This window comes from Anomaloglossus baeobatrachus, chromosome 3, assembly GCF_048569485.1.
Source record: "Anomaloglossus baeobatrachus isolate aAnoBae1 chromosome 3, aAnoBae1.hap1, whole genome shotgun sequence".
NCBI classification, from domain to species: Eukaryota; Metazoa; Chordata; class Amphibia; order Anura; family Aromobatidae; genus Anomaloglossus; species Anomaloglossus baeobatrachus.
Genome location: NC_134355.1, coordinates 380833415 through 380845611, shown reverse-complemented (window position 1 = coordinate 380845611; position 12197 = coordinate 380833415). Strand labels below are relative to the sequence as shown.

The window sequence follows — 12197 nt, the reverse complement described above, 5'->3', positions numbered from 1 at the left end:
AAAAAAACCCACCCTCTGAAAGAATCACGCACCCGCGGTAAAAACCGCGGTAAAACCGCACCCGCATTTTTGCCGCGATTTGCTGCGGTTTGCAGCGGATTTACCGCGGATTTTCCGCAAGTTGGTCCCCGTGGATTTTTACCATTATCTATGGCAAAAACCGCAGGTACCTGCAGAAAAGAAGTGACATGCTCATTAATTCCGCAGTGGAAAATCTGCGGGTAAATACGCGGGTATAAAAAAAACACTGTGCGCACAGCCTTTTTTAAAACCCATAGGATTTGCTGGGGAATGACTGCAGCAATGTTAGACACATTTTCTGCAGCAAATCTGCGGCAAATCCACGGCAAAATCCGCTGTAAATCCGCAGCATGCGCACAGGGCCTTAAGCATTGAATTTTATACAGGGCTTGTTACGGAGGGAATTTTGGCAGCACACACATAACTATTTCTATCCATCTATCTATCTTTGGAGATCTTTAACACATAAAAAAAAAAAATGGCAGTGTCGTATTTTTTTTCTGGTATATGTCACAAGGATGGCACATGGAAAGCACATGGACGACACACACATACACACAGATGGCCAAAATGGACCATGCAACGCATGCGTTTTTTCAACGAACATGTGAAGGGGCCTAAGAGCAGTTGGATGCTCAGATGGGCGCAACTCGAGTACCCAAGTATAATGGAAGTCAATGGGGAACTCAAGCATTTTCCCGGCAAGGGGAGAGAGAATTTTTCTGTCTTCTGTAAAAATGGGTTTCCCATTGACTTCCATTATGCTCTGAGTATTAGAGTACTGAGCATTCGAGCATTTTAGTGCTCGCTAATCACTATTAGTTATGAGTACCAAGCACCCGAGTATGGTACTGCTCACTCATCACCATTAGTTACAAGTACCAAACATGGTAGTGTTTGCTCATGAATACAGTCATATGAAAAAGTTTGGCCACCCCTATTAATGTTAACCTTTTTTCTTTATAACCATTTGTGTTTTTGCAACAGCTATTTCAGTTTCATATATCTAATAACTGATGGACTGAGTAATATTTCTGGATTGAAATGAGGTTTATTGTACTAACAGAAAATGTGCAATCTGCATTTAAACAAAATTTGACTGGTGCAAAAGTATGGGCACCCTTATCAATTTCTTGATTTGAACACTCCTAACTACTTTTTACTGACTTACTGAAGCACTTAATTGGTTTTTTAACCTCATTGAGCTTTGAACTTCATAGGCAGGTGTATCCAATCATGAGAAAAGGTATTTAAGGTCGCCACTTGCAAGTTGTTCTCCTATTTGAATCTCCTATGAAGAGTGGCATCATGGGCTCCTCAAAACATCTATCAAATGATCTGAAAACAAAGATTATTCAACATAGTTATTCAGGGGAAGGATATAAAAAGTTGTCTCAGAGATTGAAACTGTCAGTTTCCACTGTAAGGAACATAGTAAGGAAATGGAAGAGCACAGGTACAGATCTTGTTAAGCCCAGAAGTGGCAGGCCAAGAAAAATATTAGAAAGGCAGAGAAGAAGAATGGTGAGAACAGTCAAGGACAATCCACAGACCACCTCCAAAGACCTGCAGCTTCATCTTGCTGCAGATGGTGTTAATGTGCATCGGTCAACAATGCAGCACACGTTGCACAAGGAGAAGCTGTATGGGAGAGTGATGCGAAAGAAGCCGTTTCTGCAAGCACGCCACAAACAGTCGCCTGAGGTATGCAAAAGCACATTTGGACAAGCCAGTTACATTTTGGAAGAAGGTCCTGTGGACTGATGAAACAAAGATTGAGTTGTTTGGTCATACAAAAAGGCGTTATGCATGGAGACACAAAAAACACGGCATTCCAAGAAAAGCACTTGCTACCCACAGTAAAATTTGAAATAAATCAAAAGAGGGCCACTTAACAATTAAAATGGCAACAACTCTACCAATGAATGAAACCAAGAAGAAAGAGTCTTTCAGTTTGCCAGATAGCAAATGTACCCACACAAGCCATATTATGAAGATATAAATTATTTTATTATAAATGCTGTAGGGGAATCAATTGTAGGCATACATAAATAAATATAGGACCAAGGGAAATGGTGCTGGAGGGGAAAACCCCACGTGTCCCAAGCATTCATTCAGGAGAACAAGTCTCTACTGAGTAACGGCAGACATACCATAATTAGTAACTCCAGGCAGACAAGGCTCAAAAAGAGTAAATGCGGCCAAAGAGGCCAAGACAGATAGTAGCCAAGGGCACAGCAACCTACCAGGAGAATATGTCGCCGAGGGCCAGGATAACACGTGGGGACCACAGTAAAATTTGGTGGAGGTTCCATCATGCTTTGGGGCTGTGTGGCCAATGCCGGCACCGGGAATCTTGTTAAAGTTGAGGGTCGCATGGATTCAACTCAGTATCAGCAGATTCTTGACAATAATGTTCAAGAATCAGTGACGAAGTTGAAGTTACGCAGGGGATGGATATTTCAGCAAGACAATGATCCAAAACACCGCTCCAAATCTACTCAGGCATTCATGCAGAGGAACAATTACAATGTTCTGGAATGGCCATCCCAGTCCCCAGACCTGAATATCATTGAAAATCTGTGGGATGATTTGAAGCGTGCTGTCCATGCTCGACGGCCATCAAACTTAACTGAACTGGAATTGTTTTGTAAACAGGAATGGTCAAATATACCTTCATCCAGTATGCAGGAACTCATTAAAAGCTACAGGAAGCGACTAGAGGCTGTTATTTTTGCAAAAGGAGGATATGCAAAATATTAATGTCACTTTTATGTTGAGGTGCCCATACTTTTGCACCGGTCAAATTTTGTTTAAATGCGGATTGCACATTTTCTGTTAGTACAATAAACTATTTCAATCCAGAAATATTACTCAGTTCATCAGATATTCGATATATGAAACTGAAATAGCTGTTCCAAAAACCCAAATTGTTATAAAGAAAAAAGGTTAACATTAATAGGGGTGCCCAAACTTTTTCATATGACTGTACATATTACGAGTATTAACCACCCGAATAAGGTAGTGCTCACTCATCACTAGTATTTACAAGTACCAAACACCTAAGCATGGTAGTGCTCGCTCATTACTACACATTACGTGTACCGAGCACCTGATCATGGTAGTGCAGGCTCATCCCTAATTATAGTATACTTTCTTCATTGGGTTCAACTCATTTCCCCATTGCTATGTGCAGTGAAAGATTAGCAACCGAAGAAATCATGTCATATCTGAGAGGATATTATTCACCATGTGGCTGTATATTGTGTAGAAGACTGATGATAGAGGTGATCTGAAGGATGTATGTTTTATTTTCCAGAAATGAATGATGGATATACAAAGCAGTCTTCAGATGACAGCAAAAGTGGCTTTGGCAATAGCAATTATTAGGAATAAACCAGAAGGAATGAGTAGCAGGCAGTACACAGAGGAACTGGCTAACAATATCTCTAATCAGGGGGTGCACTGGAAGGTGAAAGAGCTAGAAGCTGAAGTTTTACATTTGCGTCAGGAACTACTTTTACGCAAGATTCATAATTCACAAGAACTAGAAAATGGTAAATATGCAAGAACCACTAATATAAACAAAATATATTTTAGAGGTATTGTGACTGTTCTTCTACTTTGCACAGTGGTGAGAGAGTGAATTGGAGTCAAGCTATCACAGTGCATGGATTAAAAAAAGGAAACGATGATAGGAGTATTTTATGCTTCGCAACAAAAGTCTATGTCAGGGAACTCCTGTATATAGACATAACATTTTTGACATATATTTTACACTAGCTGTAGTACCCGGGTGTTGCCCGGGATAGTAACTGTCTCTCTGTCTCTCTCCCAGTCTCTGTCTGTCTGTGTCTGATGTCTGTCTCTGTGTCTCTGTCTATCTGTATCAGTCTCTTTGTCTGTCTTTGTATCAGTCTCTCTGTTTGGCTCTGTATCAGTGTCTTTGTATGTCTCTGTGTCTGTCTCTCTCTATCTCTGTGTCTGTCTGTCTCTCTCTGTCTGTCTGTCTCTTTCCCCGTCTGTCTCTTTCCCCGTCTGTCTCTTTCCCCGTCTGTCTCTTTCCCCGTCTGTCTCTTTCCCCGTCTGTTTCTTTCCCCTTTTGTTTCTTTCCAGGTCTGTCTCTTTCCCCCATCTGTCTTTCTCCGTCTGTCTCTTTCTCCGTCTGTCTCTTTCTCCGTCTGTCTCTTTCTCCGTCTGTCTCTTTCTCCGTCTGTCTCTTTTTCCTTCTGTCTCGTTCCAGGTCTGCCTCGTTTCAGTTCTGTCTCGTTCCAGGTCTGTCTCTTTCCCCGTCTGTCTCTTTCCACGTCTTTCTATTTCTCCATCTGTCTCTTTCTCTGTCCTTCTCTTTCCCCGTCTATCTCTTTCAGCGTCTGTCTCTTTCCCCATCTGTCTCGTTTCAGGTCTGTCTCTTTCCCCGTCTGTCTCTTTCCCCGTCTGTCTCTTTCCCCGTCTGTCTCTTTCCCCGTCTGTCTCTTTCTCCGTCTCTTTACTTGTGTGACTCTTTCCCTGTCTCTTTCCTTGTCTCTGTCTCTCTGGCTGTCTCTTTCCCTGTCTCTCTGTCTCTTTCCCTGTCTGTCTGTTTCTCTCTGCCTCTGTCTGTCTTTCGGTCTCTGTCTCTCTCTATCCATCTCTCCACCGACATCATATTACCTCACACATAAGCTTCTTATACTAACAATGTCTTTTATTCTTATAGCAACCAATTACAGCTCCTATTAATAACCTAATAGCTCGCAGCTCCATTGACTTTAATGCAAGCAATTTTTTTGGAGAGCAACTGTAAAGCGCTAGGTTAAATTTTCCCGTCAAAACATAGTCTATGACGTTCCCTGAGTCACATGGCGTGTCTGTGCAAAATTTCGTCATTGTAAATGCGACGGTGCGAATTCCTTTAGCGGACATACACACACATACACACATACATACATACACTGAGCTTTATATATTAGATTTAGCTCTTTTTGTAATGACAGGACCTTATCTCGGCTGTATAAAACAAGGAAGGCAAATTATGCATTCAATGTGCTTTACATTCATTTACTTTTAATGGAGAAACTAAAACACTGTAACAGATTGTTTGTCACAGTTCAGGCTTGCAAATATTTAGTGCCCTACTTAAGCTTGGTTATAATATGGTGGTATTTTATTGATTTGAACACCACTCCAGCCTTTTTTTTTTCCAGCGCTGGAGTGGTGCTTTAAACATAGGCTTCTGCTCCCTGTATTACCCACTGACGGCTTCATCGTTCTTTGGTGCCATTTGTGCTTGTCATTTCTGGTTGGCTGGAAGTCAAAGCCAGAATGAGGCTCTCATAGAATTGTATTGATTTGTGACCTTCGGTGTGCTCCAGCAAACACTGGAACTGTCGGCAGGTCACAAAGCGCTGAGACCGACCAGAGCGATGCTGAAAACAGATGAAGATGTGAGAAGGTGAGTGTAACACAGGGGACAGGAGACATACATTTAAAGTAGAACCATCATTTTAATTTTTATTTCAAAATCACTACTATACATGAAAGTAAGCAACTCTAATATATCTTGTCAGACAAATTTACTTCTTTCTCTGCCAGAATTGATCAGTCATTATCAAACTTCTCAAATCTGAGGTAAAATCTGTATTCAGTGAAGACTTTCGTATTACTAAGATATGACATGGCAGATGTTACTTGACACGCCCGCCCCAGGGTCGGTGGACTCAGAATCGGACTGGACTAGTCCGGGGACATCACCCTTGGCGGGGTCCGGTTCCGTGACCCTGGTGGTGTCTTTTGGAGTAAATAAAAGGGGTTTTAAATAAAAGAAAATAAACTAGAGTTTTTGTCGACTACGCCACTTGCGGTGTGCGGCCAGGTTATTTTGGGGCCGCCGCTGCAGGTTTCTGCTGGGGCTGATGGAGTGATGCAGCCTGGATGGTTAGAGCTCTCTGCAACCAGGGACAGGCCCCTGCAGTGGATGATGGTGGTTGTAGTGGGGAAACAGTTTATGTGAGTGCACGCCATCAAGGAAACAGTCCACTAGTATTGTAGTTTTACTTGCCTTGTTTACTTTTCTGTGGTGGTATCTGAACCCGCGGGTGTCGGTCCCAGATGTATCTGCTCCCCTTTTTCTCCGTGCCAGCTGTGACCTGGGATCGCTGTCCTCCATGCACACTTGTTGTTGATAGGCTCCCGTGGCCTCGAGCTACTTGTGAACCCCTCTGTTTCTCTTGGTCCTATTGGAGGCAGCCTGGACTATTTAAGGGGTTCAGTCCCCGGTCCCCTCTTTGCTGCTGATGCTTCAGACTCTTTTGGTGGTGAAGAACACAGGAGATTCCTTCACCTGACAGAATTGACAATGTCCATAAAGGGTCTCACTGTCCTAGGGATCTGCACCCTGCCCTGTGAAGAGGTCTGTGAGCTCGGTTCCGTCCTTCCATGGACACGCTGTGGTTCCTGGAGTCTCGTATTTCCACAGGGGGCCCACAGGTCCTGGAATTCCTGGTTCCCCACCTCGCGGTCCTCTCTCCTTTTCGCAGCACTCACAGCACTCCGTTCTCACTGCAGGTCTTTTTCTGTCTTTTCACTTTCTACTCCTCTCTTTTACTTCCTTCTTCACCTCATTCTCTGACTGACTTTTTCAGACTCTCTCCTCAGACTCTCTAATCAAACTGCATACCACTTCCTCCCGCCTTTTCCAACTGACCACTGGCCCCTCCCCCTCACTGGGTCTCTCCCTACAGGCTGGGTGGTACTATCCAATCAGTGCCCTCGCCTTTTACCTGTTACTAGGCAGTCTCCCAGGTTGGTGTTGGGGTTGTGTGTGTGGCCTGAAGGTGCTGGTGTGTTTACTCTGGCACGGATATTCGAGGTTTGGATTTCCATTGGTTACATTTGTGGTGTGACGCCCGAGGGATGCTGAGCCTCTTCAGGGACACCACAAGGTTTCTTTAGTTTTGTATATGTCGTGACACCACTCACGGCTTGCGGTCAGGGATGTGGATGACCGCCGCTGCAGGTTTTAGGAGCGTCTGGGGCTGATGGGGTCTGCAGCCAGATGGTGTAGCCTCCCGTGAGTGAGGCAGGCCCCAGGGGCTCGGGTGAGCAGAGAAGCGGGTCCAAGAATAACACAGGCTCAATCCAAAAAGTTTCAACTGGTTTTTACTCACTTCTGATGTTACTGTGAGCTGACCCGGGCATTGCTGTGATGAACCAGGTAGGACCAGGGGCTCCTTCGGGCCAGTCTGAGGGTAACCTGTTAGCTCGCCTTCCTAGCACTCTGTGTTCGGATAACCCCCTGACGTAAAGTACCATGGGGGTCTATCCAGGGAGACGCAACTGCCTTTTCTCCCCTGTGTTTTGCCCGTTTGCCGGCAGCGTGGACCAGGTGAGATGGCTCCAGGCTCTTTTTCCTTATGGGTCCCTGCGTTGCTGCTGAGGCTTGGACTCTGTGAGGTTGGTGAGGTACTTGTAGTTCCCTTCACCGGCAGGTTTAGCAGATAGTTAAACCTGAAGTCTGCTCTAGGGACCTATTCCCCGTACGCGCCTAGTCACCCCGGACACTTCTCTCTGACTGACCAGGTGACCGTTCTCCCCCGCCAATGGTTACTACCCTCGTGCAGGGTCTGACTAGTGGCCGCGCACGTATCCCCTAGCGACCGCCGCTCACCACTACCAGACTGGCTCGCTCCATTCCCTTCCTGACAACCTCTGCACTTTAGCTCTCTACCCCTCCACTACACCTCTTGAAAAGATTTGAAAGCTAGCTCTCTCTGGAGACTACCCAAGGGCCCCCTCTAAAGGTGTGGGAGACCTGGTTGCTATCTGTCTGTATGTACACACCTCGTTCTGGCCCTTAGGATTACCTGTAAGTACTGTCCTAGCATGGGTGCAGTACTCAGTGGTGCCTGACCGGGTCAGGGGCGCAACATTCCCCCTTGATTATCAACAGCACATCCTCAGGCTGCAAAGACAAAAAAACAAAATACAAATTTTTCCCACACAAGGGAGATATTTACATATAAACATACCAGGTACCATACCATTACCACCCACCACCCACCACCCACGAGTATTTAACCCAAGACCCGAATACGGAGTAATCATCAGTCCTTTTGGTGACCTGGTCCGTCGCAGACCATTCCGGCGACATTCCTCTTTGTCCTGGTGGCGTAGGGTAGGCCCCATAAACAGGCATAACTGCTTCGTATTGGTGTTGGAGAGCAGGCCCCATAAACAGGCGTACCCCCTTGGTGGTGCATAGCCATGCCCCTCAACAGGCAGACTCTGGGGTTGGTACCACTGAGGTAACTATGTAAACTGCGAGAGTTCGTGGTTATAGCCAGTTCATAACTTATGGTCCATATAAAGTGCACATAACCTGGTGCTGAAAATATTTAAAGAATTCACGCAAAAGTCCTTGCGGGCACATTTTTCTTAAATGTTACGTTAACTTCCATAAAAACATTCTTAAACTGTACTAAATTGACTATATTGACTAAACTATATTGACTTTCGTCTTTCAAGGTTAGTGCTTGGTACATTGGTGTACTAACCCTTGGAGGTCGTGTCATTGGCGTCCTAAGGTAGTGGTGACAATGGGGACCTGGTTGAAGCAGTGGGGGAGGAGCCTGGGCTAACTGAGGTTCCCCTTGGACATGGCACCACATCCAAGGTGAACCAGCCTCTCTCCCCCTTATGCCGTGTAAATTCCACCACGTCCCCCATGTACAGGTCACGACCAGGATAACCCCGCTGCAAATGGGACCGCACGTCCCGCCGGGGCACAAAAATCCCCTCCTCCACCCCGCTTCCACCATGAAACCCCACCCCCTTCGACAATTAAACTCCTCCACTACTCCCAGGTGGAGGGGACCTGGAGACCGGGATCCGGCCCGCCGCAGGGGCTGCTTTTCTTGCAGGTCCCGACCCTCCAACTGCTCACTTCCCGGGATGGGCTCTACAAGGGGGCGTAGACGACCGTCTTTCACCCGTCGTCGCTCTCTGCGGGCTGGTCTCCGCAGCAACATGAATCTGGTCATCAGCGGGCCACCATATGAGTGAAGCGCTCTGCACTTCTTCCTCCCTGCTGAGGTTCGTTGCATCCTGGCTAGGTCGGGTAGGCGCTGGGGTGGCGGTTGCCACTGGATAAAGGACCTGTTCTCCCTCCCTGGCGGAGGGTGCTGTGACCTCTTCCGGTCGGCGGGAAGGCAGCAGCGTGGCCTCATGGTCTCCCTCTCTTACAGAGGGTGCTGTGACCTCCTCCAGTCGGGTACGTGGCAGCTCTGGGTCAAGACTTTGGCAGCCGGTCAGGATGGTGGTGGGACCTCATGATCCCTCTCCAGCGGAGAGGGTGCTGCGACCGCTTCAGGTCGGGTAAGCGTTAGCTCGATAACCGGGCCTTTAGTAACCAGGTAAGCTGAGGGCAGGGCACCTGGACCCCTCTCCAGCGGAGAGGGTGCTGCGACTGCTTCAGGTCGGGACGGCGTGGGCGTCGCACCAGCTTCTGATGGTAGCGCCGGCAGGATCAGCACACCAGATAAAGAAGGGGTGGTATTGGACTCACCCGGAGCCGGGCCGGAGACAACCAGTGGTGGGGTCTCTGTCGTTGGCAGTGGTTTAGGCTGAGCAGGGGCGGCGCCTCCAGGCGGGCCCCGCTGCACGGACAGCTGCAGGTTTCGGATCGCCATCAACATTCTGTGTCTCCAGGCGGCTACTTCCCGCTTCCGCTGCTCCTCCATGTGGTCAGCAATTCTGTCAACCTCCGCTTCCAGGTCCTCTGCCGTCATGGGCCTTGACCAGCCCTGCTCCTTCTGATTGCCCTCTGCCGATGCCATCTTGCTCCTTCCTTTGCTCATCAGCTTCTGGCCTTAGTTTCGTTTCTCCTCCCACAGGACTGGTACGTCCCAGCAGTCCGGGGACAGATCCGCCCCCATCTCCTCTTCTCGCGGGGTCTGAGCACTCTGGGAATCCTGGGACGGTCACTCCTCTCCGTGGGCGGTTATTTCTTCTGCGCGAGCTGCAGCTTTTTGATGACGCACTTTCAGCGGTGGCAAAGAAAATGGCGGCGGTTCAAATTTTTCGATTGGACCGCCGAGGCACACTGTCACCCGTCTGAATGAGTCTAGTCCCCGATCCTGTTTGTGACGCCAAAAATAAAGATGTGACGCCTGATAGATGCTGAGCCTCTTCAGGGACGCCACAGGGTTTCTTCAATATGGCAACAGGTACTCTTAGTTTTGTATATGTCGTGACGCCACTCATGGCTTGCGGTCAGGGATGTGGATGACCGCTGCTGCAGGTTTTAGAAGCATCTGGTGCTGATGGGGTCTGCAGCCAGATGGTGTAGCCTACCGGGAGTGAGGCAGGCCCCAGGCGCTCGGGTGAGCAGAGAAGCGGGTCCAGGAATAACACAGTCTCAATCCAAAAAGTCTTTCAACTGGTTTTTACTCACTTCTGATGTTACTGTGAGCTGACCCGAGCGTTGCTGTGATGAACCAGGTAGGACCAGGGGCTCCTTCGGGTCAGTCTGAGGGTAACCTGTTAGCTGGCCTTCCTAGCACTCTGTGTTCGGATAACCCCCTGACATGAAGTACCATGGGGGTCTATCCAGGGAGACGCAACTGCCTTTTCTCCCCTGTGTTTGGCCTGTTTGCCGGCAATGGGGACCAGGTGAGATGGCTCCAGGCTCTTTCTCCTTATGGGTTCCTGCGTTGCTGCTGAGGCTTGGACTCTGTGAGGTTGGTGAGGTACTTGTAGTTCCCCTCACCTGCAGGTTTAGCAGATAGTTAAAACTGAAGTCTGCTCTAGGGACCTGTTCCCCGTACGTTTCTAGTCACACCAGACATTTCTCTCTGACTGATCAGGTGACCGTTCTCCCCCGCCAACGGTTACTACCCTCGTGCAGGGTCTGACTAGTGGCCGCGCACGTATCCTCTAGCAACCGCCGCTACCAGACTGGCTTGCTCCATTCCCTTCCTGACAACCTCTGCACTTTAGCTCCCAGCCCCTCTACTACACCTCTTGAAAAGATTTGAAACTAGCCCTCTCTGGAGACTACCCAAGGGTCCTCTCTAAAGGTGTGGGAGACCTAGTTGCTATGCGTCTGTGCGTACACACCTCTGGCTCTTAGGATTACCTGGAAGTACTGTCCCAGCATGGGTGGAGTACTCAGTGGTGCCTGACCGGGTCAGAGGCGCCACATTGGCACCTGGTACCTCAGGAATGCTACATTACTGATGAGATTCTATGTAGATAGAAGTGGGAGGAGGGGGCAGAGCTCTGCCTCTAGACCTTCCCTCTGGCACTAGCTCCTCCCTCCTCCAGTCGTTATAGAATCTAATCAGTAACAACTGCCATCTCCTATCTCAGTAATAGGAAAATTAAAATGGTTACGCTTTAAAGCACAACTCCAGGGCTGAAATAAAAATAATGCTGGAATGGTGCTTTAAAGTTTTTCATTGCTGCTTTTTTCATCTTTATCTGTTGGTTTTGGGCTTGGAGCAGATACTGCAGGCACTAGGAGAGTTATTCCCTACAGGATTGTTCCTTGTGCTGCTGATTTCAGTTATCTGCCTGAAGGTAGCTAGAATGCAACTTTTATGTGTCTGCATGTTATTTGAACCACTGCATCATGTGAATGAATGTACTAGGGCTCTTGCACGCGGGCGTATAAATCGGGCGAGTGGAATGCGATAAGACATTGCATTCTTCTCGGACCAATGTTTGTGCGATATTTTTTTTTTTTTTTTGACGGAATCAGACTGAGGAAAAAATTGCAGCATGCAATTGGACTGCACTCTGCAGATGTTCTCCGCACCTGTGATCCGATCACAAGATTGGAGTATGGTAGAATGACACTCAGCTCACACTCACAGCTGAACCTGAGCCAAGGGTCATTAGCATATCACATACTTTTACCGTCTAGTACGTACACAGCTCTGAACTCCTTCGGTCAGACGCATGCATATAACTAACATACATGACTAAATACAGTCCTCTCTACAATGTTTTGTCCAATGTGGAGACTCCATTTCTTTGCTTAGGTCCTGTCTATGGTAGTTAAAGGGAGTCTGTCAGCACAAAATGGCGGTGCAAACCAAGCACAGCCATTATGTCCTATTTATCTCCAAATCAATTGATATTTTCGCTAAAAAATCTTTATGCCAATAAGCTGGCATGGCCAAGCAGTTCAGTGC

The 12197-nt window shown here is 47.5% G+C and overlaps 1 protein-coding gene across 1 annotated transcript in view; it reads left to right on the top strand.

The window, feature by feature from the left end:
* The first annotated feature begins 3346 nt into the window (after window positions 1-3346).
* Window positions 3347-12197, top strand: part of MEI4 (meiotic double-stranded break formation protein 4) — a 255724-nt gene continuing 246873 nt past the window's right edge. Inside the window, exon 1 of the mRNA XM_075338432.1 lies at window positions 3347-3578. Coding sequence (XP_075194547.1) covers window positions 3347-3578 — 232 coding nt within the window. The remainder of the gene's footprint in view (window positions 3579-12197) is intronic.